This window comes from Netta rufina (assembly GCF_964035555.1).
Source record: "Netta rufina genome assembly, chromosome: 2".
NCBI classification, from domain to species: Eukaryota; Metazoa; Chordata; class Aves; order Anseriformes; family Anatidae; genus Netta; species Netta rufina.
Genome location: NC_140124.1, coordinates 59,066,410 through 59,093,430, shown reverse-complemented (window position 1 = coordinate 59,093,430; position 27,021 = coordinate 59,066,410). Strand labels below are relative to the sequence as shown.

Genomic DNA, 27,021 nt, shown 5'->3' with positions numbered 1-27,021 from the left:
CATTAATGCAATAAAAATGTCAGCCACAAATACCAGATTCCTAATGGAAAAGCAAAACAAACTAAAACCACAGCCAGCACCACAGCTGAGAGATATTATTTTTCCCTGATACTCCAAATTGTTATGAGGCAAACAATTAATTGAGGTTGCATATGCAATGTATATTATTAACTAAGTTATATATATTGTTCGTATGCAGAGAACAGAATTACTGAGGCTCACTGTAATTGTTTGTTGTTGTTGTTTTTGTTTGTTTTTAATGTACAAAAGTGTTTCTTGTATACATTTTGGCTACTTGATGAGAGAAAGATGGTCTCTCTAATGAGGGGACCGTTATCTGTACTTTTGGCTTCTTACACTTTGGAAAAACACCTTAAATTTTGGTGTAAGGTATAATGGGGCAAATGTTTGGTTTATTGACATGAAAACAGTGAGGAAGTTAACTTAGAATGTTGAACTCTGGACACATTGGTTGTGGTGGTGGAGTCCTTCACTGATCTTTCACAACTTATGTTTGGAGGTCAGATTCCCATATACATTGTGCGACAGCCATAAATGAAATAGAATGAAAAGGGAAATCCTTTCTGGAGTTTGTAATCTAGGTGTAACACGTGAGGAAAGAAAACTGTACAAAGCAAAAAGAAGCACTGACATAACATAACACTAGTCAGCATAGAAAAAGTGGTCTCAGCTCTTTGGTCAAATTTATTGTGGATAATCTAATTACTTGTAGAAGAATGGGTTTCTGAAAGACTCCTGAGTTGCTTCTCTTAGTTAAGTTAAAAGACACAGGAAAGAAAGGCTGTATGTCTGTCTATTACACCCAAGGTAACTTGCCAGCCTATTGTGTAACTCTCCCATAAAGCTTTCTGTCTGTGAACAGTGTGAGATGCAACGAACAGGTTCTGCCTGATTGCTCTTTAGCATAGACCATCTTGGTTTAGGCGGAAAACCTGTCCATTTTCTACCTATTTATTCCACCTCTCACTTCAGTAAATGCTTTTTTTTTGTTGTTGTTGTATTTTTGAGATTTTTTTCTGTTATGTAGCTCAATAGTGTAAGTTCAGCCCGAAAACTTTTGAGATTGAGGGTTGTTTTCTTCTAATTGTGCAGTTCTTGGTTCAGCTTGGGCCTCTGTCTAGATTAAAAACAATAGCAATAACTCAACTATGTACTGTGAAGATGCCTTCAAATGTTCCATTTTTTAATGAGAAAGTAATGGAAAATGGTGAGAGGTTCAGAATACAATGGATTCACTGTGCTTCCCAAATTTAACATCTCCTTCTTCCCAAAGCCCCTCGGTGGTGATTCTGCAAGCATTGCAGCATAGGAATTGTCCATTACTGGAGAGCAGCCCTGTTTGTTTGTTAGCAAGTCTCCATTGCCTTTGGGGACACTGCTGAGATGTGCTGTGCAGAGATCAAATTTCATCCCATGTAAGCAGCAAGTCAAAACGCAGGCTATAACTTTATACCTATATCTCCTCCCACCCCACCCCACCCTATCCCCCCCAAAAAAAGAAAAAGAAATCTGTAAAGATGGTTTCTCAGGAGTCTGTTTAACAAGTCTTTGCACAGTCGTGTTTCGTTTGACACCACGTAATTAAGGAAAAATTGAATGCTGTTTTTCTAGAAGCCTCAGCATGGACATTTCAACTACAACAATATTTCAGTAGTTCCATCTGTACTTAGTCTCACCACATTGGTGATAGGACTGAAACCTATTAACACTTGTGAAGTTCCATGTTCAAGATCTTTCATATGAAAATATAAATACAATGCCAGGCAAAGTAAAAGTTGAAAAGGTTATCCTTTATCTTCTCAAACCAATGGCAAAGAAATCCTAATCTAATTTAGTTGCATGGGTGTATCGTATTTTTTGGCCTCTCTAGAAAATGACTGTTCCTCATTTTTCTCCAGCTGTAAGTAATATGACTTAAATAGCTCAGTGAAGCAGCTCTATTATTTACTGGTCAAAAAACATTACAAATGATTGAAGGGTTTTTATGAAAGAGGTGGCTGAGAATTGTTCTCATTTGCTTCCAATTGAAAGTTTAATGCTTGTGGCATATTGCAGGGACAATGTAAATCCACAGACAGACAAAAATTCTGAAAAGTTATCTCCTTTTCTAGCTTTCTTTTTCTTTTTTTTTCTTTTTTTTTTTTTTTCAGGTTTAAAAGTAATTAGTATATTTAAAACATGCGAGCTTTTTTAGAAATGATTTTTGCATGCCATGCTTCTTAAATGGTTATGATTTTAGAAACTGCTTACTGGTCTGATTGTAAACAATTGAAAAGGCCTAAGCCATACAACAAGGGATGAGACAAGGACATCCAGGCAGTCTTGAGAACCACAGAAATTTTTGTTAACAAGATGCTTTATCCACTCTGATTTTCCCAGTGCAAAAGGAAAAAGGCCACAGACCATAAACCTTTTGAGATTCAAGGTGATGCCTTTGTAAGACATCTGAAAACCCTGAGAAGTTTTGTGTTTTTCCCTAATGAAAGTGGGGAGAGCATTATAAGAGATTTGATTGAAACAGTCAATTTGAAATCTATCTGGCTAATCTCATACATTGAGGGCAGAACAGAAACCTATTAAAAGTTATGTAGCACCATGTTCAATACATTTCACATGAAAGACAAGTGCAATACTGAGTAACAAAAGAGGACATAGCACTGTAGAAGCTTCCTTCCCTAGTTTTTTGTCAGTTTACATTTTACTCTCCCTTTCCCTGTGTTTGGTATTGAGTTCTCCTCTCTCCCTCCCACACCGATGACATGAAGTTATTTAAATACTATATTTACCTTTACATAGTCATTAATCTTAAGTGAAGACAATATTTGAATAGTGCCCTACTGGTGAGATTGAATAGCAGGAAGGAGATACTGAAATTGTCTATACGTGATGATCTGACTCAAAGAATCACACTGGTCAGAGTGAGTTCATCTCTGAATTGAGACCAGGTCACTGGTTTTGGCTTGAAAAGCCCCAGGGATGGAGATTCCACGACCTCTTCTAAAAGCTCTTGTGAAACCTGCTGTCTGAAGGCAGACTGTGTTGGAGCAGTGAGAAATAAATCGTTTTTTCTCTTTCAATTATGGTATTGCCAGGTGTTATCTGAAACAATACAATGAAAAAAAAAAAAAAAGCCAAAAAAAACCCATCTAGTATTATTTAAAAATTGACAGTGTCACCTTAAAATGATTATTTTCTAAATGTTTTATATGAGTGCTGTGGAACAGTAACACATGCACATACTCCTCCAGCTGTTGAGTAAAATTTATGAACCTCACACTTCTGGCACCATTGGTAAGGACAACAGTTTTGCATGAGCAATTTTTATACCATGATATGTTGTGGCTCTATTATGGCAAAAAGGGTTAGAAGATATGAACATTAAAAAATAAACAAACAAACAAACAACTTTTTATTTAAACTACATCTTTTTATTTTTAAGCTAATAAGATTATACACACATATGCTTTTTAAATACTCCTGAAGGATATGATTTTTACTGTCTGCAGTTTTATCTTTAAGAGTAATTCATTGCTAAAAGCTGTTCTTGGATGAAACCTTTTGATTGCAGAGGGAATTGAGAATCTATCTCAAAGTTGCTTTCCATGTCCTTATGATGCTCTTTGTCAGTGATGCTCAAGCCAGTGCAGTTGACTTTTTTTCAGATGTAATCCATTCAAATTATCTGTTTTTTTTTTTCTTTTTTTTCTTTTTTTCTTTTTTCTTTTTTTTTCTTTTTTTCCCTTTTTGCTGCCTTTTGTCAAATCAGCTGTTGGCTCCTTGGCTCCTTCCACATTGTCTCTTAGCTCATTTTTTCACCCCTGTTCCCAGCTACATTATTCACAGAGCCAACCGCAGCTGGCTGAGCACATTATGAAAAATTTCTGTGATCATATGGACTTCCTCAGTTGCAAGTGATGATGACTCTGCTTTGTATCTGCCATCTTCTTGCTCCACCAGCATTTCTTCTGAATCTCACTGATAAGCATCTCAGTTATCTTTTCATCACTTTTAACATCAAACTCTCCACTGCTCCTGCTGCTTTCTCTATTATTTTTTGCTCTCATCCTTCAACTTCTTTCATTGCCTCTGTAGCTCTCTGATTTCCTTGCTTTTGGTTGCCTTTTCCTCTATTCTTATCTTCTCCATATTTTATTTTTTTTTTTACTCTCTAACTCTCCCAAAACTCATTTTAAGGATGGCTCATGCATACTCAAGAAACCAAGAGTGATCATTCTGGGGCAGTTCGAAGGTCTGTATCTCATTCTGGGTTTTCTCTGACAATAACCAAAGTTTTGGCTCTCCCATCAGAAAAACAAACGTAAAAACAATAATCAAAGCTTTCCTTTCTGATGATTTCTTCTGTCAGTTTAGCTACAGACTACTTCGACATGTTACCCAGAACAATTACATCAATTATGTGGAAGTTTTTGTCCCTCTTCTCTCTTTTAGTAAAACTCGATAAAGAATCCAGGAATCCAGGATGGTGAAATTTTGGTTTGCACTCTGTCTTCTCCCAGAAGTATTAGAGTTCACCTCCCGCTCTGCACCCACCCCAAAATGCATCGTTCTTTCATTTGAACTACAGCAGAGACTCTTGATGGTTGGAGAACTTTGTGACCCTATGATAACAAACCACTTTGAATGGAAACTTTGTGTTCACAATTTCAAGAAGAAATATAAGTGAAGGAGGACCTTTTAAGAATGCCATGTACTACATTAAATGCCCCCTTTTTTAAGGGCTGCAAACTCAAATCCTGCCCTTATGATGTACTGTTGCATTTTTGTTTCTCTGAGTGACCCAGCTGGAGTCTTGCCTTTTCCTCACTAGTCTGCCAAGGAACCTTTGTGCTGAATCACTGACTATTTCTACTGTAATTGGCTTGGACTTCTAGGGTGAGGGTTGTGCTGAATACTTCTCTTTTTTGCCCGCTAATTGTTTTCCCTGCCTCATGGGGCATTTTCTTGAGATTTTCTGTGCTCCTGTAATATTTGATTTGGAGCTGGATGTGCAGCAAAATGAAAATTAATTCCATTTGATTAATTTCTTAAATGTTGCTTGTCAATTTAAGGAATTTCTGAGCAGCTCTTCTTCTTTCTGAGGAGTGCGTTTTAGACTATCTTAAGACTTCCTGTTGGTAACTAAATGTCAAAAAAAAAATCTCAACCATTTTTCCTCACGGTTATTTCAGCCAAGATTTGTGTTTATCCCTTTATTGGTTCTTCTAGAGTAAACAAGAAATAATGGAGTCGTTGTGCTTACATTCCCTATTCCCCACTTCCTAGGCAAATCAAGGGTGTCTCTCAGCAGCAGAAGGATGAGGTATAGTTGTGATTGCAGCCATTACGTAGGAGAGCAGGAAGGTGATAGGAACCAGTGTACTGGTTTCATCATTAGGAGCTGGATTCCAGAAACACTGCTCTTTCTACAGCAAAAAATAAGAATTTTTAGCAGATGGGTTGGTGCTGTAGTAAACTTTGCATTGAGGAATTGTTTCCAGAAAGTCACTTCCTATCAGTGTAGATGTGCGTGTGCATTAATATACTTGCCCACTAAAACTACACCAGCCAAAGGATGAGCTCAATCTAGAGAAGAGTTGCAGAAGTGCTGGCCTAGCTGAAGAAGACATGCAAGCAAATGTAATTGTTCTGTCAATATGGTGAAACCTGTTATAAATGGAATGGTGTCACCCACATTTTAGGGAAAAGAGGACTGAGAAAAGAAAGTACCAGAAGACTGTGATTTCACTGTCCCATCAATGCTGAAAAATGCATCCATGTACGACCTGCTGAAGTAGAAATGCAAATCTACAGAGATTGGTGGGAATAAAAAGCAGTACAAAAGACATACTATGATGAGGACAAAAAGAAACAAGGTTGTTTTGGTCTCAAGTCCCATGTTTTAGTCTCAGTTCTTCCACCTTCTGTGTAGTGCCTTTAAACTACAGCAAATTTTCTTCTTGGTTATGTTTTACATGCTTTGTTAGGAGTGTGTCCTATGAATGTCAACTTGAGAACATCCAATTGTTCTAAAAAGTGCATTTCCTTGAGAATAACTCATATGAAAAAAAAAAAAAAAAAAAAAGCAAGTGTTGTCTGATATAGGAAATCCTTCAATATTCATAAAATATTTGGGTTATTTGAGAAAAGAGGAAATTGCTCAGGATTAGGTTTACAGCACATGAGCATGTCTCAGAAGTGCTACTCTGTAAAGCTTGTCAAGGAAAAAAAAAAAAAAAAAGAGGAAATAAATCCCAGTAGGCTTCCAGAGTTTTGCATCCTGTAGTTTATTACATTTGTCAGTAAAGGCAGTAGGGATTATGGAAGTAGATTTATTAATTTTATGAAATCCTGGCACGAAGGATTGGTGGCCCTGTGATAGAAAATTAAGTGGAAGTATTTTGCAAAAGACAGACATTGTGTACTTGCAGTGAAAAGTTATTACTGCAGCAAACCTGTTGCAAATAAATTGCTGTAGCAAATCCCTTGGAAGTTACTTGCCTTAAACTCTATGGGATTATGTTTTATGTCTCCTTGTGTAAAGGAAGATCCTTGGTTTCAATGGGTGTTCAAATTCCTCAGGGCAGTGTACAGAATTAGAACAGCTAATCATTACCAGTTTGGAAAAGTTTCCTTTTGGTGTTTTAGCATTTGTTGTTAGTACATTAAAGGCACATTCTCTTCTCAACTGAAAGGTTCATTTTCTCTACTTTCAGTATCACATCCTTTGCACAAGGTGTCCTTTGGAAGACCTTAAAATATTTTATCCTTTTCAGGATCTGTCATCTGTATGTTGAGAGGAAACTGAGAATAGGACAGTAGGTTGTGCTGAAAAAGGTGTTAACTGAAACGTGATGATTAGACTGTTTATAAAGATGATCTGTTTTTCACTTCAAGGCAGAGTCCACGACATATAAGAGAAAAATACTGCCATTGAGATCTGAATTGCTAAAAGCCTTTTTTTTTTTTTTTTCCCTTTCAAATTTCATAAGTCATATCCCTCTGAAAGCAGTTTTTAGGCTAGTAGTCTAAAATCTCTTCAAGGACTCTGGTGTAGTCTGATAGTCATGTATTGCATCTGTGAGAGATAGCTGGTTTACTTCTCTCTAAATATTAAACACATTCAGTGGGTATCGCTAATAAAGTTACATTTTCCCGTAGAAGTGTTCATCTATAGGAGAAGGTTAATGCCTTCTGGGCCAGGTCATAGAAGCTGAAAAGGCAGTCTTGCTTTTTTCTTTTTTTTAAATAACCAGTATTATGGGATACCCTTAATAATCATAACAGTCTATTTCATTTTTACTTTGGGTAGTAATTATTTTAACTCATCTAAAATTAAAACATAAGTTTGACTTAATTTGTACCAGTGTTCTGTTTGTTTGTTTGTATAAATTTACCTGAAAAACACAACTCCTGTTTGCCTAAGGTACTTTAATGGATCTATTACTATCGTATCTAAACAGGGAATAAACTCATGAATCTTAGCATCCTGCGAGCCACTTAAGAACTCTTACACCACTTACTTTCGCAGGGACAAAGAACACTTTCCCTAAGTCACTCTAGGGCCACGGATAACAGAGAAGAAAAACAAATTTCATGTGCTCAGGTCCTTGACTACCTACTCATCACTGGCCCATCCTTTCCTCGTGGCAGATGAGCAATGGCATATGCCAGGCTCTGTTCTCTCATTGTCTGTTCACCTGCTTTATGTTTGGTCTTCATGAGCCTGTACTATGCAACCCAGGCACCTTCACAGCTCACAGATACAGGTAGATAAACATATCTGCTCTCTTTCATCTGGACTTTTGTTGTCCTTTACTTTTCTAGTTTCTTTTGGAAAGAAAAGCAGATGCATTGGTGGAAAAGACATGATGCTGTGTCTGACCATGTTCCTAGACAGTAAGGACTGTGGAGTGGGACGTGCCACAGAGGGAATATGCCCATCGTCTGAGTGTAAAGTTCTATTGCAGCCACGCATACTGTCATGCAACACAGAAAAAGTTTTGCAGCATTGTTCTGAGGGAAGTTTAATAGTCCTTAGGGGTTGCAGCACTGCATCTGCTGCTCTACGATTTCAGCGTACCTAACAAATGTTACCTAGGTCTTCAAAATAACCTGAGTTAAGTCAGCAAATACTGTTATCAGTGTATTACAGCTGGGGAGACTGACTCATTTAGACACATGCTGAAATAGTTTGCTGGTTCATATCCACACATAGTAACTACTTGACATGAAGCTGTATAGCAAGTTAGTGAAGGTGCTAGAATTTTATGTTTCTGTGTCCAATGGTTATTCTCCTTTAGATTTGTATTGTGAATATGAAGGATACCATTTCATAAGGATTAGGCTTTTGTTGGAAGGAAGAAATCAAAAAGCATGTACCTGTTTTTGTTAATTATATTCTCCATGAGGGCAATAATAATCTGAAAACCTCTGCTGTATTAATGGAAGTAATTATAAGCATGCTATATAAATACATATGTCATGTAGACATCTCACTGTATGAATGCAAGTCCATATGCATTTATATAATACCAGTGCATCTATATATAAATGGGATGCTTATTGAAATGTAAGCAGTTAAAATAGAAATCTTGATTTTCTCGTATGAAACTTATTTCTTCTTCAAGCCGTGATTGAAATTTATACCACCAATGAGTGTGAAATACAATTATCCTGGAAGTGTAAGTCTAAGAGCTGATAACAGTATTCATCACATTAGAGATACTGTTTTTTACAATTTTATTTTTATTTTTATTTTATTATTATTATTATTATTTTTTTATGCATAATATGTTACAATCCTGTAGTTGTTTTTTTTGTGTGTGTGTGTGTGTGTTTGTTGTTGTTGTTGTTCCCCTCTCCCCCTCCATTTCGGCCTTTTTAAACAATTCTAAAGCATGTGTAACCATATTACAGAGAGTATTTGATTTACACTTAAGGGAAATATCACACCTTACAGTTCAGTCTTCTAATAAACCTCAGATACCCTCCATTTCTATCATTAATTTATAATTTCAAAATCTTGGAAAAAGGTTGATTTCAGTGTATTCCCATTCCTATGCTATATTGCTATAGTGCAGTCAAAGAATTTTTCCACATGATCATAGTACTATTATCATTCTGATGTAATTGGATCAGAATGTAGATGTGGATGAACATAAGCAGTTCTATTAAAAGATTAATAGTGTTTTCTTCCTTTATTTTCTCACATTCACAGTCATTCTATTATTTCCCCCTTCTTTTTACTAATTTCTTAAGAGCTTTTCTATAACCACAGTTTCTCACTGAGATGACACAGTTAACCTGATGCTAGCTTGGAATATAGCACAGTACTTGAGTATTTTTATTCTGAATTTTATTTAGAAATATCAAACCAAAGGATTTAAAGTGACCAGTGGCTTGTTTTGCCCATGCTGTCAGTTTATGCCCCCTCCAAAATCAACATTATTATAAATATCTATATTCCTAAATACTTTTTATTTTCCTAACTTACATTGATTTTACACTGTGCTTACAAGAACTAAATGTTTGTTGAATCTGGTCCTAAGTCTTTTGTTTGAAAGTGGCAATATTTATGGCCTGTAAATTAAATGTGATGGATAGGGAGAGTCAGAGCTTAATGTAAAAACAGGATCTGAATCCTATTAAAATCTTTTCAAGTTGTAAAATATACCTTAGTATGAATGGGAATAAGGAGATCAACCAATGCTTTGATTAAAACTAATTGGAAAAAACCATGATTTTCTTTTCAGTCTTTCTTACTCTAAGAACATCCAATATGAGCAGCTTCTGTGAAACTTGTGGGTTTGCTTGTACACAGATGTAAAGATTATTTGCATGCTGCCATTTGCCAGTGATTTCAACAGCAGTTTCCACATGTTGCAGAAATCACACCATATAAAGCAGACGTGTTTTATTTGTCTATGTTTTGTCTATGAACCAAGCAGGACATAATTATTTTAATAGAATTAAGGCCGACATTCTAGAACATCTTTAAAAGGATTCAGAAGGCTTTACAAAAGAGGACAGCTACAGCACAAAAATACTAATTAAGATGAACTTTTCAAAGACGATAAATGGTTAGGGCTACTTTTAATTTGATTACACAGCTGAAGTTGCATTAAAGACTGAATTTCAGAGAGTGTACTTTCTTCAAATTAGGACTACAACAGTCATCTGAGATCCAAAAGCAAAGTCAGGCTGAGCTCCTACTCAGTCATTTGTGAAAACTATCTTCCTATTTCTCTCTAGTCACATTATGAGTCAAAGCTGGTTGGAAAAAGAGATGGGGGGAAGCATATACTGACCTGGATTAACTTGTCATAGTGCTATATTTAACAAACTGAGTATCTAGACATTTTATGTATAGAGTCTTCTTCTCTTGGTTCACCTAGGAGAATGAGTAAAGATGCCAAGGTTATGTCTTTCCCCTGAGTCACCCAGAAAAACAGAAGTTGGATTTCTTTAATGAGAAATCTTGTTTCTCATATCTAATACAGAAGGCTGTGGTACCCTAAGATTGATGTTGCATCTACCTAAACAGCATATTTCCACAGAGTTCTAGATAATGCAAATTTAAAAAAAAAAAAGATATTAGAGATATTAATACAGAGATTCTCTGTATTAAAGCAGACCCATTTTCCTACCCTTTTTGATTTCTTTATTTGTTTCTACTATTTGTTTCTTAATCAGTTTCTACTTTTCTACCTTTTTTTTTTTTTTTTTCCTTTTTTTTTTTTTTTTGGGTCAGCCTCTAGGAAGACTGGATAAGCCAGACACAGAAATCACAAAAAATCACTTTGTGTGTTGAATTGGCATTACATCTTTCAGTATGAATTCAGGTTCTGCTAGCACTTTTAGGAGTCATTAGTGCTTTGCTGAATTTTCCCACACCTGCTTAAAATATGTTGGTTGTAGTGCATGCTGCGAAGTGGGGTTACTTGGCTTGTCGTTAAGGACAAATCCCAGCTGCAGAGATCTAACAAATCCAGAGGAAGAATTCAGCAAATAGAGTCTATTTAGTCAGAAGTGCTGCTTCATCTTTCTCTGTTTCTCAAATATTACTTTCAATGTACAATGTGTAACCAGTCAGCTTCTGTGACAAATAGATGAGGGAGTAATGAAGGAAAGATGAGGGATAGATGAGGGATTAATGAAGGAAGGATGTGAACAGTGAAGAATATGAAGCATTCACAGTATTCAATACTTAAGGTCAGTAGAAAGTTTTGGAGAAGGAAAGGGAGAAGGAGAGAGGGAAAATAAGGCTTAGGGTTCAATGGCAAGTGCCGTGGTGAGTTGTGGGCTTTGGGAACAAGAAAGAGCGCTGAAGGTTGATGAGTAATTGAGTTACATGGGATATATTATCTCATGGTGTATTAAGTTGCTTGTGGTGATTATCCTCAGGATGTTAGAGTAGGCGTTGGTTAATGGGAGACTAGGGAGAGAACTGGGAAGAGCAGAGGAGTATGCATTAGAGGAGGGTGGGATAGTGGAGCTAGATGGTGAATTGTTAGAGGCTAGGAAAGTATAAGGAGAAAATATTGGATTCTCTCATCTTATTCTTGCCGTCCTCCAAAAACATCTACATTTGACCTTTGCCAGAGGGAGGTCTAGTGTACTTAACTTTTATGAGTGTTTTTCTGTCTTTATATTGACTTCGATAATCTGTATGGAAGGGTGAATGTTTGCCAAGATGTGGTTTATTGGCAAAGGAGAAAAATGAGTAGTGCCAATAGGAGAAATATGGATATAGCTTAAGCCTTGCTGTGCTAATAGATTGGTTAGGCCACTGTAACAAGAGGGCAGATAAGAATCAGGAAGTGGTAGGAACAAAAGTTAATGATGGAAAGTGCTTATCCCAGCTGAGCTTTATCCTATGTTCTAGAAGATCTGTGTTTTCACAAACACGTATCTGTTTTTTGGAACTCCAGAACTTAAAAATTGCCTATTGCTCCAGCCCTCTGCATATCTCACCCTGCTCCATTCAATCCCTTCACCCACCTAACTTTGCTCTTAGGTTTACTAATACTTTCTGGCATGGGGATTTGGTTCAAATATTTCAAAATGTAGTACAGGGCTCTTGGTTGGGTGCTAGTGCCAGTAATGTCTCTTGATTGCAGTGCAACCATTAACACAACCTTAAGAATTGGATTAAAACAACAAGTAGCTTTGCCTAATAATGTGTCTCTTCTTGAAATGTGAGGTTGTTTTCAACATTTTCAGTATGTTTTAATATTATGGAAAGTTTAGTATTTTGCTAGCAAGATGGCTTTTAACTGGAGAACCCTAAGAAGATAAGATGCAAGCAGAATAATTTCTGAAAGATTTAAATGTTTGTGAACGGCAATCTGGTATGTTACCCCTTGTGTACCCATGGGAAGAAAAGATTTTGGAGGCCAGCTGTTTCTTGCAGCTTGCTAGTAGAGTCTGTGTCACAGTGACGTCAGTCATTCACCTCAGTGTGCATGTCCACATAAACGATATATATTACAATGAAATGTCATACACAAAGATGTACTTCAGATGTGCTTAAAATGTTTCAAATTTCTTTGTGTTTGTAAAATTAAAATGATCCTAAGACATTAAACCAAAATTACAGTTCATTTTTCATCTCTAAGTTTGTGTCCTACTTGTTTGGAGGAGGTGCTCAATTCATTGCATTCAGCACAATAGTGTCTGCCTTTCAAAGAGCAACTAAACCAGGCTAAGCAGTTCTGGAGCCACCAAAATCTCAATAATATGTTTTGATAGCTAGTTATTATTTAATTTTAATTAAATTATACTGCAGAGACATGCTTCAATAGAGAACCTAAATTTCCCAGTCAGAATCAGGGCTATGATGTTCAAGGATCTGCAGACAGAAACCAACATGTGTTTTATACCACATTATGGGAAACAGTTTCCACCCAAGAGTTAGCTAAGAGTTTAATCCTGCAATTAGTATGCTCTCTGCCCAGAAACTATCACTCGGAGCACAGCAAGACAGATGGATTTAAGATTAGAAAGAAATCTCTCCCACAACACAGTAATGCACAATTTATCAGATATAACTTGGGACAGTGGTTCATACTTTGCTGAAGCAGCTTTGGGAGTCAGGATATCAGAAAATTATTATTTGTATTTCATTCCAATACAATATGGGGCCCATTGTGTCAGACACTAGACAAACAAATAGTAAGAGGCAACTCCAGTCCCTCACATTTTATAATCTAAATAGGCAAGACTAACAAAACTGTAGGGGAAATAGAAGGGTATGGCAAAGGAACCTGATTTGCCTGTGATCACAGGGTTGTTTGGTGACAGAGCAAGGAGCAAAATGCCTCTGTTTAGATTCTCAGCTTCTGCAGTGTGTTCTATGGTTGATCTTACAAATTCTAAATAATCTACTAGATGTTTATTTGTTTCTTCTGACAGTTTTTTTTTGTTGTTGTTTTGTTTTTTTTTTTTTTTAATGTGTACATGGTTTTCTTTTGTATATGGTGTTGTGTGTCGAACTTGTTATAGAGAGAGTTAGTCCAAGGAGGAGCATTATGCTAGTTATCCTACTTATGTGAAAAAGAACAGAAAAGTAGTAGATCTATATTTAGGGTAAGTTTAAATGTTTCTATATCATAGCAAGCAGCACTTGTTAAAAGATTCATGTCATAAAAAGTGTACCATCAAGGATTTCTTCAAGCAAAAACAGCAGCTGGCTTTGAAATTAATGAATATAATCTGTAACAGGTACATATATAAAGGATGAAGTAATTCCTGGCATTCTTCAGTTGATAAAGTATCTGAAAGTTGGGGGGAAAGCATTAGAATACAGGAAAGCTAGACAAAGTATTTTATTTTATGATTTTTTTTTTCTGCAACTGGATGAACAAGCATTACAAACATGCCCTACACCTGTAAGATCTAGTTATATGGCAGGTAACCAGGGAATATTCTGTGTTTTAAAATGAAATCTGCACATTGAATCAGGCAGAGAACAGCTGGCTTAGAAATCAGCCTGAGAATCAGAATAATCTATGAAAGGTATTTGTGTTAGTCTTAAACATTTTTGCATGCTATAAGTGCAGAAGATAGCCTCTGAGCTTTGTGGATTAAGGAAGTGGCTGATATGACTTTCTGGAATTGGGTCATCCTGTTAAGAATGGAAAATTCAATTAAAATTTAGTTATTAAAACTGTGTGAGCCTTTGTGATTTACTGCAGCATAATGCAGGTTCATATTTTAAAAGGCAGAATTTTCAGTCAAATTTCTGTTGAATTATTAGGGAATAAAGACGTGGTCACTTCTGCAACAAGTCATTGTTTTTTGAGTAAGAATTCTATTCTGATGTGCATACAATAAGCAAAAGAAAGGCAAATGAGTGTAAGAAGCTATTCTGTAACAGCCAAATACAAATATGCTTTGAAGACTAACTGAAACACAAACTAGGGATATAAGATTTCTGGAGATAAGAAACACCAGACCATTAAACTTTGTTAAGTCATATGGTGTTCAGGAGAAATCTACCAGCATGAAGGCAGGTACTCACTCATTACAGCATCTCTAATTCTAACATTAGGATGTGAATCCCATTTTTTCTGCATGCAAACAGGAATTTACACAGCTACTTTTAATCCAAACTTTTAGATATATTAGTGTAAACTGAGTATAGATGCTTTTTCCTTGGATTTTCCTTGAGATTAAATCTGTACAAAATCATTTATGTTTACTCAAAATGGGAAATTATAAGAGAAAATTAAGTAAAATCAGATTACCCGAAAAGCTAAAATTAAATGGAAACAAAAACTGTTAGTATGGAACAAAAGTGCCCACACACAGACTTGCTCCAAAATAAGTAATTGTGTGAAGTAAAACCAACTGTTATTTTGTTTCCAGTTTTTGTGTGGATAAGCCCTGGGACCTCTGTCAATTAAAATATAATTGTTCTTGTAATGCAAATATTTACAACCATTCTAAGGTCATTTTAAATTGCCAGTACAGTGTAAAATAGACACAGTGTTGCTGAAAATGAAGAAAGGGACAGCCAGGCCCTTCATATTTTATAAGGATTTTTAGGAGACAGCACTTTCCAATCATATGAGGTAAAAGAAAGGAGAGGAGAGATTGAAAGTTTTGCAGTGAAAAAGCAGATTGTAGAAAGAAGAAGAAATACAGTAAATGAAAACCCACAAGTGCAAATGGCAAAGGATCAAAGGTGAGGGGCTGTGTAGGAGGGAGGTGCTACTGATGCTCCCAGACATTCGGAGATGGAAAAATTCCATTAAAACTAAGCACCTGCTGCTTAAGATTAGGACTCCAAAATTACAAAGCATGTCAGTAAAAGCATTTTGCTTTGGAGTTTAAAGGGGAGCTGAAGAAAACAGCAAAAATATTAGGAGGTGGAAAAAGAGAGAATGGGGAAATATTTTAATGAAACTGATCTGTGCACATTTAAAATGGGTTATTGCTTAGGCATGGCTGGTTTCAATCTGATTTTAATTTTTGTTTCCCAGCTTTTTAGTTGTCTTCTTGAGCAAAAAAGAGTCTTTTAAGTTTAGTTTAGTAAGGGGATAGGCAAGTGAGCTTTGGATGTCTTCCTAACCTTGTGCCTCATTCCTCTTCATGGGTGTGTCCGACTTAAATTTCTGTTTCTTAATCCTACTCTAGTCTTTGTGGGTGAGGAGAGATGATTTCTGACTCTTTTGACTGTTGTAGGGTAGAACACAACACTGAAAACCCTTCTGACAGAGTAAAGGCTGGCAAATGTTAGAAACCACAAGAACTTAGATACAGAACCAGCCTATACTTAACTAACATACACATGCTCACATCGGCATGCCCACACAACCAAAAACCAGACTGAAGGCTGCTTGGTTTGAAATGGCTGTTTCTCGTGCCCCATACTGCTTTGATATTTGCAAGTCGATGAGCTGAATATCACATGTCAGGGATTGGCAGCAGACAATGGAAAGCCAAAAAGCTGTTCCCAGTTCTTCACACAGAGACAGTATTGATCAAATTGTCACTTACAAATCTGTGGAAAAAAAAAAAAAAAGCCTAATCTTCAGTATGCTCCCTCTCTAGCTGACTCCCAAAGCCCAATTTCCCTTTGAAAAACTTATAATTAACCTGATAATTAATTTTCAATAGGAAATATGAAAATAGAAGGGCTAGAAATAGTTATATATCTAGAGTTTTACTTTCCCCTGCTAAATGAAAGGATATTTGCTCTTCTTGTCTATTTTGAATACCAGATGTCTTTGCACAGTCAAATTGAGACATCCTAAAAGAGAAAGATTTTCAGATGTCCTCAGCTTTTTCTGGAAACTGGGCCCCTGTAAAGATGTCTCAAGTATGACACTCAGAAAGAGAGTTGTCCCAGATTGCACAGTGCTTTTCAAAACTCTGCCAGCATTTTTAGTAGCCTATGTCTCAAGGAGTCTGGGCACCTTACCCAAAAAGAGCTAAAAATGTAATTTGCAGTTCTTCAAGTAATCCAAAACAAAGTATCAAATCCCTTCCCATCTTCCTTTGCCAGGGAAAGTCCCTATGCAGTGGAACTGGCCTCATTCTGCAGCACAGGGGACAACAGAAGTAAATGGAGGGTGGAGTGGGAGAGCTTTTGGAAGAGTGATCAGGCTGTGCAAAGTACTCAGCCCTACTTAATCACAGATGCCTTGCTCAAGAATCAAGTTCCAAATATTTCCACGGTGCTCAAACATAGAGTTACCTAGCTGTCATTTGCTCTGAAGAATTTCAACCACCAGAATTTCCTTGGCTGTGCTGTAGCTGATGACTTTTTCCATTATTTTAATACTCACTCAGCAGATACTTACTTGGTGTGGGTCACTAACAAGGCAAGAAAATATCATCAGACTGTTGAATTTTCCAAATGTGAAGGTTTATATGCCTGTGTATTGTAGCCACAGAGAAACAGTCCGAAGATGTGTAGAATACAAAAGAATACAATGAAGAATACAATGCTGCATTGCGATAAGCATGCAACATATGACAGACACATGATTTGACATCTAACTGAATGTCTGATCTTTGATTTTTTTTTTTTTTTTTTTTTTTATAACAGCACACCCCTTTTCAGACAATCCTTTGACCAAAAGAATTGATTGTTAAGGAAAAATTAGTCAATGTAAAAGTGTGTAGAAGTGATTGCAAATAGTTCTGCTACAGGTAGACTGTGGAAGGTTTTTGTTTCTCAATTTATTTTTCTTAACAGCCTAAGATAGATGCTTTAAGACATTAATCATCCTAAATTAATGAATAAATCATGTACTAATATACAGATGGATTGTGTTGAGGCAAGGGAACTGAAGCAAAGCTCTGTGATACACTGCTTCTGTCACAAGCCATTTACCACCCAGTTCACTCTTTTCCAGGCTACCAACTGTCTCTGCCAAAGCAGCTGTTACGGTGGGTTTTAATACCGTCAGACCAGAATGCCAGATAGACCTCATATTTTAAAAAGAGACTTAAGGAAAGATGATCGGTATCATCACAAATAATCATCTTCACATCAGCTCTCATTTCAAGCTGTACTTAAAAGAGCTTTAGAGAGATACAGAAAAATCTTTTTTTTTTTTTTTTTTTTTTTTTCTGTGCAATAAACTGCATCCCATTCTGACATCCATGCTTTCAAAATGGTGCAGAAACAACTAGGCAAAGACTTTGAGGACAGGACATAGAAAAATGATGCCTAGGAGCTGAAAGATCAGACTTGTGATGTGAGCATTTCCAGTATGTTTGAGCATGATAAGTGCATTGGCAAACGTTTCTTAGGAGAATGTTTTGAAAATTCTTTCAAATTTATGTTAAGAGAAGGTTTTCAATTTTATGTTATTTTTACCATTTTGGGGGGAAAAACTTAAAGACTTCTACCTCAAAAAAGGGCAGCTTTAGCAAGTAAGGGATAAGAGAGAAAATTATATCCAGCCTGGGGTTCACAGTGTGTATGTTCTTCAGTGTGGATTGTTTTGCATCCCAGAATTAAGAGACTAGAATCAGCTTCAGGTATGCAGGATTCAGCTGGCTGCCTAAAGAGCAAGGAAGAGCTCATCTGCAAGGAAAAGTTAATCTCCTCCTACTCTGATGATGCACAGCTGGCCAGGAGGATTACCTTTGGGGTCTCTGAAGAGCCAAAGAATCTAACCTATAGACAGCACACAGGAAAGGACAGATTGGTGTACTGAGGAGATGCAGACACTTTCTGGGTTGGCTGACGTGTCTTATTCCAACATGCAGGGTCACACTAACCACAAGGCATGGGACTTGGAAATAGTTTTCACCAGGCTCAGTAGGAGGTCCCTGAGGAGCTTTTTGCCTGCCTGCACAGCTGGGGACATGATTCAGCTTCCAGGATCATGTGAGCGTGTTGCAACTAAGCAGTCCTCTGTCCTTTCAAGAGACTCATTTCAGGTGGCATTTTGATTTTTTTTTGTTCCATGCTTGTAACACACTTCTCACTGATTGCTCTCTTTAAGAGAAATTGATTAAGGCATTAATGTCTTAGTGAAACAATATATTGCTTGACCACTCAAGTATCAGAGGAAGCTCAGGTTCATCTTAAACCCAGTTTTGTTCTGTGGAAACAGTTGTGCTTATGAGCATTTCAGAATTCCACGTATTTTATGCCCAGGAATAACTGTTATGGTCATATAGTCTGACCTCCTGAATAGCAGGAGCTATTCAGCCTTACCCCACAATTTCTGCATTAGGTACACATCCTGTGGTGGGATTATATATCAAGTTTTGTATTGACTAGATTACAACTGGAGAAAAATTACATTTTTATTTTGGATTTTCATTAGTTTAGGCTTCCCTTTGTAGGTTCTTCCTATTAAAGTTTTGTAAGGCTTCTCCCAATTTTTGCCCTCTACTTATTTAGCTCTTTCCAGCAAGACCAGTTTATGTTAAACCAGAAGTCTCTAGTGTACTTACCTTGGGCTTGTACGGCCTGAATGCACCTCCCACAGTGCTGTAGGAAAGATGTCTAGAAGAAGTTGTTCCATGTACAGTGGAATTGAATATTCTTTTCCTTCAGACTTCTCTCCTTTATAAACCATATGTATACTTATGATGACCTGACCTTTTTTCATGTCCTTTATGCTGTGTCTCCACAGTATATGCTAGCTGACTGTTACACAGTTGTGTCTGTACTTATTAGTAAGCCCTTTGCAACCAAACAGGGTATATAATGCCTGAGTTCTTCCTTTTATTTATTTATACAATGTCATCAAGGCAGTAGTTTGGGTGTCTGTCTTCAGCAGTCACCAATTTTTGCAAAACCTTAAGTAAGAACTTAAGTTCTTAAGTAAGAACTTAATTTTCCTTAGGATTTTGACACTGTTGTCTAGATTGACAGGCTCAAAAGTTAGGGGTGGACCAATGGGTAAGGCAAGGCAGACAAACAGATGATTAGAAAGACAACACAGACATGTGAACACGTTTCCTTAGGAAATGAAGCTACAGTTTATTACCTAGGGAATTTACAGTTCTTTAAAATTGTTACCTCTGAGTATTCTTACTTGTCGTCTTCCTTCCTGCCTTTCTTTCAGCCTTCTCTTTAGGTCTTTGGGGGTTTCATAAAGGAAAGGAACTGTGTGAGGCTGCACAAAAAGGCCAAATTTTCAATGTTGTGAGGTGATACATATGGGAAGCAGTAGACACTACCTTTCTGTGAGGTTCTTAAAGCTCTTATGTGCCAAGAGTTCTCTCTCAAAATTGTGTTGAATGATGCAGTTAGTCAGGATTACTATCAAATATGCAAGCAGAGTGACTGATAAATGATTGCTTTTACCCCAGCAGTCATGCAAGATAAATTAGATATGGTTAGTATGGTGACACTTTGAAAATGTAAAGTGTATATAAATGCTGAATGTTATTTTTACACTGATTATATCCAGGATGTTGGTTGATAGGAAATACATAAAATGCATTTCTGTATGTGCAACTTTGGGTAAAAAAAAGTACTTTTGTAAGTACTTGACAAAGGATTTTAAGAGTTGTGTAATGGATGTCCTGAACGTCTAAGTCCGGGTTTAAAAGTGATTGATTCTTAGACACCCATCTATGATTATTAAAAATAAACTTTTTTTTTTTTTTTTTTTTTTTTTCCTGCTCTGCCTGTCAATTCCTTCCTCTCACAGTGATTCAGCTTTTACATTCTTGACTCTTGTGTCATTGATTGTGATAATTCTTATAGCTCTACCATGGCAGTCAACATTTGCCAGATGAGAAAAGGTAAACAGATAGCTTATAGATATGGCTTATAGATATGTTTAGTATTGATATTACTTTCACTGCACTACTGATTTTACTATTTACTAACATATTTACATCTGTGTTTGTATAGCACCTAACAGAAGATTTACCTTTTTTATTGCCATCTGAAAAGGTTTGTCCATCCCCTCTTCTCTCAGTTACTCATTCCTACTCATCCTGCCAAAGTCTTCCACCCTCTCAGCTGTGCCTGGTGCCAAATGAACACTCTCTGTGGCTATGCTTTAAGTGGGGGAGGAAATGGAACCTGCAGTGAAAGAAGGAGTGAGTTCTTGAATATTATTCTCTTAATTTATTTTTTCTGAATCTATTATGAGTTGTTCTTAAAAGGTAAATCACCAGCTCTAATGTAATGCAAAAGGAAAGGATTTTTCCAGTGATTAAAAAGATTCATAACAAGCCCTCCAATCTCCCGAACTGTCATGTCTATAGCAAGAAAGAAAACTCATTGTAATTCCCCAGTTAAGCTGGAGCAAATAATTTGTTCTGGAGATTTCCTGAAGTCTGTGTGGACTACTTGTACTAACATCAATTTTTAATGAGGCTTTTTTTGCCTGTGTGTACTTTTACTTTGTGTTTTATCAAGGGGAAGAAGCTCAGTGTAAAGGCAGTGTAGCTAGGCTGGGCTTTACTGTATGCCCAGCCACCTCATCCACTTCTCAGCAGTGAATGATGAATTAACAGAAGTCATGGCTGGGACAAAAGGGAAGAGACCTTACATTCAAAATGAAGTCTCCCAGGTCTACTCCTGGTAACATATCCCTGAACACATCACTTCTAACTCTTAAGTGTCCTTCATGTGAGCCATTAAGGCCATTTCTCAGACATATTACGTATTGTTTTCCTTTTCAGTGCCTTAAAAGTTACTTCTTGTTTCCTGCTGATTCTCCTCTTTGGCTGGTTTCATAACTAGCTGATTGAATGCCCCAAACACTTGAACTGTAGTATATATGGGATCTGGGTGCAAATGATTTGGTTCTGGGCCATCTCTGTTGACTGTTAATGATATTTCATTGGAATTGCAAAACTGTTATGTAGCAACACCATATTATTTGGAAGAGGTACAAGTTCTTGTTTTTTTTTTTTTTTTTTTTTTTTTTGTGTGTGATTCATTCATGTATATAGACTACACTGTGAGCTGGGGTAGAGCTAGCTAACAAGGGGTGATAGGTTTCTCATTGCTTTTTCTTTTAAATGTAGGTGATATGTTGGAAGAAAGGCATATACACATACATTAGTTCAAACTTCCACTTTCTTTTTCCTTGTCCCACTTGAATTGTAACAAATATTCATGTCTTTTTCCTGAGCCTAGCTGTCCCTGGGCCTAATTCCTTCTACATAATTTGAGAATTAGATTACTTCAATATGATTTAACCTGTGCCACAGAGGAAGTGTTATCTGGTGACTCGAGCACAGTGCTGCAGGATTGCTATTTGGCAGGACAAAGCAAAATTTATTAGCTTTATCCACTTTTATGTACTGTGCTTTGCTCCTTTAATATTCTAATTCAACTTCAATTTCTACTACTGAATAGTAGAACAAAACTAACTTTGCTTCTGCAGCCCTGAATCTCAGAAACATCCAGTGACACATTCCAAAGCATGCCATGTATTTCACCTGGTTAGGGTGTATGTTCAAAGGCATTTTGTTATTGTTGGGCCCTTCCTCTGGATCTGTTTCAGTGGTTTTATCTACCTTTATCTTTTGCTTTAGTGTGTTTAATGTGTCTCTACTTAATAGCTCTGCTTGATGTCTAACAATGCTGTAGCAGATAGGCACAAAAAAAATGGAATTTATTGTGATGGTGTTGAGTTCAAATACCGGGGAAGTATTCAAGGTAACCTGGTGGAGTTGTCATTGTAGTTGCAACTGATACAAATTTTGACTCGTTGCACTATTAATCCTTGAACATTGTATGTTATGCACAGCATGTATTTTAGCAATGTGCCAAAGTCAAAATGATTATAATAAACAATCACCCTAGAATTTAAATGTGGTAAAAGAAATAACTTTTTGCTTTACTGGCAACAGTTAAAATAAGAAAATAAAATAAAATAAAAAAAAAAAAAAAAAAAAAAGAAAGCTCCTTTTAATTTAACAGGACAAAGTCAAATCTCAGCTACTCATTCCTTTGTGGCTTTCTTCAGGTGACTATATCTGTCCTTCAGGGCTGAATTGAATATAGTGTCCTGCTTACAGTCAGGATGTGCAGGTGACCTCTTCCAACTGGTAACTGCTTCTATCCCAGCAAAGGCCTGTTTTCATCTGCAAAGTTCCCTGTAACTCACCCACATGCAAATGCTGCTGACCTTAATTAAAGCAGTTCACCTCTCTCTGCCTCAAGAGATGGTTTCCTCATAAGGCAGTTGTGTTTAATTAGCATTTGGATAGCATTCTGCTGGTTGCTCTCCGGGAGCGAGCGTTGTTCAGTAGGAGCGTGGGATTGCTGAAGCCTGACTGGCAAGCTTTGCACCCTCTTAATTGACACAGAAGCCAAGTAGAAGTTATACAAGGAAAGAACAGAGAATCGTTAATGATGGATCATTAGCAAGTAGCTCCTTTGAATGAATGTAGATAACTTTATAACTCTATCAAAGTGAAAAGTAGCATGATGAATGATGCATCACACAATAAAGGCTCAAGAAGGACACTGGTTTTATAATTGTTGTGCAAATTTCTAGCATGCTCTAGTTTGTAAGATTAATTTATTTGGGAAGTGTGAAGCATTGTATGCCTGTTGTACACTTAATGTCAATTTTGTTTTCTTTTCATTAGAGGTTTTATTCAATGTCTTTTTATATCATTTCAACTCCTGAGGTTTGAGATAGGCAATTTTTACACTAGGAAGAAATTGCACAAGCAAATGAAACCCATGTATATCTACTAGATTAGTTTCTGTTAAAGTCTGATGATTTCTCTGTATAAAGAGAACATATACATGGTCTCAGATGCAGACACCTGAAATAAGAATCTTTATATCTATTTATTATATTTTTAATAGAAATTGCTTAATGGTTTTATGGCTACTTCGAAATTCTAGACCAATAAATCTCTAAGGGGCATTTTTACTCTGAAATTGTCTTCATAAGCATTCCAGTTGGCACGGATACATCATTCCTGTGGCTTGCACTAGGGCCAGTACAGCCCTCAGGCAGTGCTAGGAAGAGGAGATAATACAAATATTGTCTAGTGATGTCACCTGTTCCTTTAAAATTTACTGATCTCTCACATGAGAGTTTGCCTCAAAATTTAACTTAGCATATTCAAACTGAGTAGAATATTTAACAGAAAAATTACCCCTGATGTGAGCCCTTTCTTAGTTTTCATGAATATTAGTGGGGGGAAGGTATTACGTGAGATCATCCATCAGCAAGCCCCAAGGATCAGACATAGGTTCAGCTATACCAAAACAACTCTTGCTCCTAAGGTCCTAATTGGTAGAAAGTCTGCCGCCTCCTCACATGACCTGTTTTAGCTGTACCTGTACTATGATTTAAGTTTATTTTCAAGTCGCCTACTTTCTTTTTTTTTTTTTTTCTTCTTTTTTTTTTTTTTTAACTTGAGTCGATTAATTTGTCATCCATCATGGGCATGAGAAAGGATTTGCTTTCTTCTTGCAGAAGGGTCACATATTCCCCTCCCCCCCCTTTTTTTTTCTTTTCCTCTTTTGAAAACAGTTTTGAAGACAGTGTTATTTTCCTGGCCCACGACCACCATGACCACTTTGTTCAGCCTTTCATGTTTTCTCTGATCGCTTTGGTTGCTGTCCTGTAGAATCTCTTCAGGTACTCCACAAGGTTGTGCGGTGGGGGGCCCCCACCAGCCACTACTCCAGCTGTGACCTGCCAGCCCTAACTAGAACAAAAAGATTCTTTCATGTGTCCTGCAGGCTCCTCTCTTGTTTGTACATCCCTGTATGATGCTTGCCTTTTTTGCAACATGGTGTTGTTGACTCACGTTAATTTTGTGATCTAGAGTAACCCCTAGCTCTTCCTACCTTGCTGTTTGTCCTCTCTCCTGTATTTATATTAATAAATGCAGCTCCTTCCCCTTGACATTATTGAATGTCACCTGTTTTATCCGTTTATTTTCTCCAGTTTAGCCCAGTCATTGTAAAATCTTTTTCACAGTCGGTTTTAGCTTGAACTCCTCTGAAACCTGAGTGAGTACAATATGAGTTTCATCAGCTGACCCACTAAAAAAGTACTGATGAATGCTTCATCCTGAACAGATTCCTGTGGAGCTCACTTGAAATATCCTCCTCTTTTAGAAGACCCTAGGTATCTATTCTCTGAATATGATTTTCCACTCAGGACTCCACCTGGCTTTGGATTTACCTAGACCATATTTCTTAAGTGAAATTATGGAAGACAGCAGAGCTGAAAGTCTTTCTGAAACTCAATTATTGATCTGACATCCTGGTGGCTCGGGGGGTGAGGGGGTCATTTCATGTGATTTTGGATGTTTGGATGGTAAAGGTCTGCTTCTAAGATAATTCTGTGTCCTTTGTTTTATGGAAAACATAAATGATCACAAGTCATCTGATCAGGTTTAGGCATTTACCAGTGTCAGAGATGAACTGCATTGTAAGTTTGTCTTCTTGTCTGTAATCACTCAAAAGGGAGTCAACTAAATATCAAAGCAACTAAAAATCTACCTCTAGACTATTTGCATCTAAAGTTAGATGTGATGTGTCTCACCTTCAGTGCTTCTCCTGATAGACAGAAATGAGATTGAGTGAACATTATTTTTTCTTAATAGATACGTGCTTGCTGTTCCTCATCTCCTGAGTACAGTGTGATTATTAGTTCCAATATTTAACGTTCCTTCAAGTTAAATGATTTAGTCTGTAATTTCCCAATTCCCCCTCATTTCCTTTTTAAGCACTGGAACAGTACCTCGCCTCTGCCAGGAGCATACTCATTAGGAACACACCTAATCAGCTTGGAAAAAAATCTAAGTATCCATGAGTGTATTCTTGCTCATTTTGAGGTAAATACCTTTACTGTGTTAAACATGTTATCACTGGTGATCTTTTTAATGAAGACTACAGCAAAAATGGAATATTTTGATATGACCTTTTCTATCAGCTCTGCTCATATAAGTAGTAACTCAAGTAGTCAACTTCCTTACTCATGCTCTTATAGGATGAATTCTTGTTGTGATTTGTTTTCCTTAACATGTGATAGTCTATAGTTCCTTTGGAACTATAATATAGTCAAACACTATTCTTATGTATTTATTTGCATTTCTAAATAAAGCTGTAGTGGCATGCAGAAAGACATAACTACATATCTTTTTCTGTAAAATCTTTATGATGACATAATAAAGGCTGTAGTTAAGAATAAAGGAATCATTTTGTCGATTGTCCAAAACATCAGATGTTGTTGAATATCGTATTAAAGGAAAGTTTTCAAGTGACAATTCTGGAAATTATTATCCCCTGCTTCTCTATAAAATAGCTAGTCTTTTATGCATACAGTGAATGTATATCTCAGTTTTGATTCTGGAGTAAATCTGTGGCCTGTTCTCTCTTCTGAGACTGACAGTAATGATATAGCTACTTGTCTGCAATGAACCACACTGAAATCTCTGTTGGGTTCACTACAGAGGATTGCTAAAAAGTAAGACCTGACTATTTGCAGTAGACATAATTCTTCATGCCGTTGCCAGCTTCCCTAAGCAGTTTCCACCTTTGAAATGATTCTTGCCAGAGTAAATAAACCATTGTTGAGTTTCTTATGCTACCTACATTTTTGATCGAAGACATAAAACAAGCCAGGGAATGTCATTTCTGTGAATGATGTTAGTCCTTCATCACTGCAGGATAATGGAGAACACTGAAGACGTGTTTGAGCTGTTGCTGACAAGAAATGGTGTTGCCCATCATCTTATGCTGCTGTGGCAGTAGTAACAATGCCTTAATATGACTCTTCTTTGGCTTCTTATGGTTGTGCTGCCTCCTGTTGTATACAGAGCGTGGGGATTTCTGCAGCACATCCCATTTTGTGGGTTGGGCATGTGTTGTTCAGCAAGCAGGGAGTAGTAGATCTGGGATTTAATATGACTCAGAATACCTGATATACATACCACTGAAAGCAATGGGAAGACTTTCTTAAAGTTGGGCAAATATGCAGCAATTCTGCATTTGGCTGTACTACATAAAACTGGCTTATTAATACTTTATTGTCAGCAGGAATTTGTTTAGTATATAATTCTAGAATATAACATTTCTGTGATAAATAAACACTGTGATAAGACTTGTGAAAATGCGATATTTTTCTTTAAACTAACATGGACATTTCAATATTAATATAGACAGTAAATAATTTCCCTCCTTTATTTATTTATTTATTTTTTTTTACAGGACCAGGTGTCAGATACAGTGAATTTGCTGTGTCACATCCCAAACCACCTCCACTTGTTGGACAGCATACAGTGGAGATACTGAAGGGCATGCTGGGGTATGAGGATAATGCCATAGAAGAACTGCTCCACACTGGTGCTGTGGCTCAGCATGAGGTCAGATAAGGAACATTAGATACATTCCTTCACACTGAGTTCACATAGCTTTGTCCTCTCTTTGCTCCCTTCAGCTCCCCTAATGGGACTCAAAGAGAAGACATAATTTAATTCCTAATTTTCTTCCATGTGTATTTGTATGATTTTAACACTGATGTATCAAATAAACAATCTCATACTGTCTGACTGAAAGATTTTCTTGGAGGGTAGGGG

General features: G+C 36.9%; 1 protein-coding gene across 2 annotated transcripts in view; it reads left to right on the top strand.

Annotated features, from left to right (window-relative positions):
- Positions 1 to 26,821, top strand: part of SUGCT (succinyl-CoA:glutarate-CoA transferase) — a 314,340-nt gene extending 287,519 nt beyond the window's left edge. For both annotated transcript variants that reach the window (XM_084283112.1, XM_084283111.1), the window contains one exon: positions 26,654 to 26,821. In XM_084283112.1, the coding sequence (XP_084139238.1) occupies positions 26,654 to 26,817 (164 nt within the window). In that variant the 3' untranslated portion in view covers positions 26,818 to 26,821. The remainder of the gene's footprint in view (positions 1 to 26,653) is intronic.
- The last annotated feature ends 200 nt before the right edge of the window (positions 26,822 to 27,021 follow it).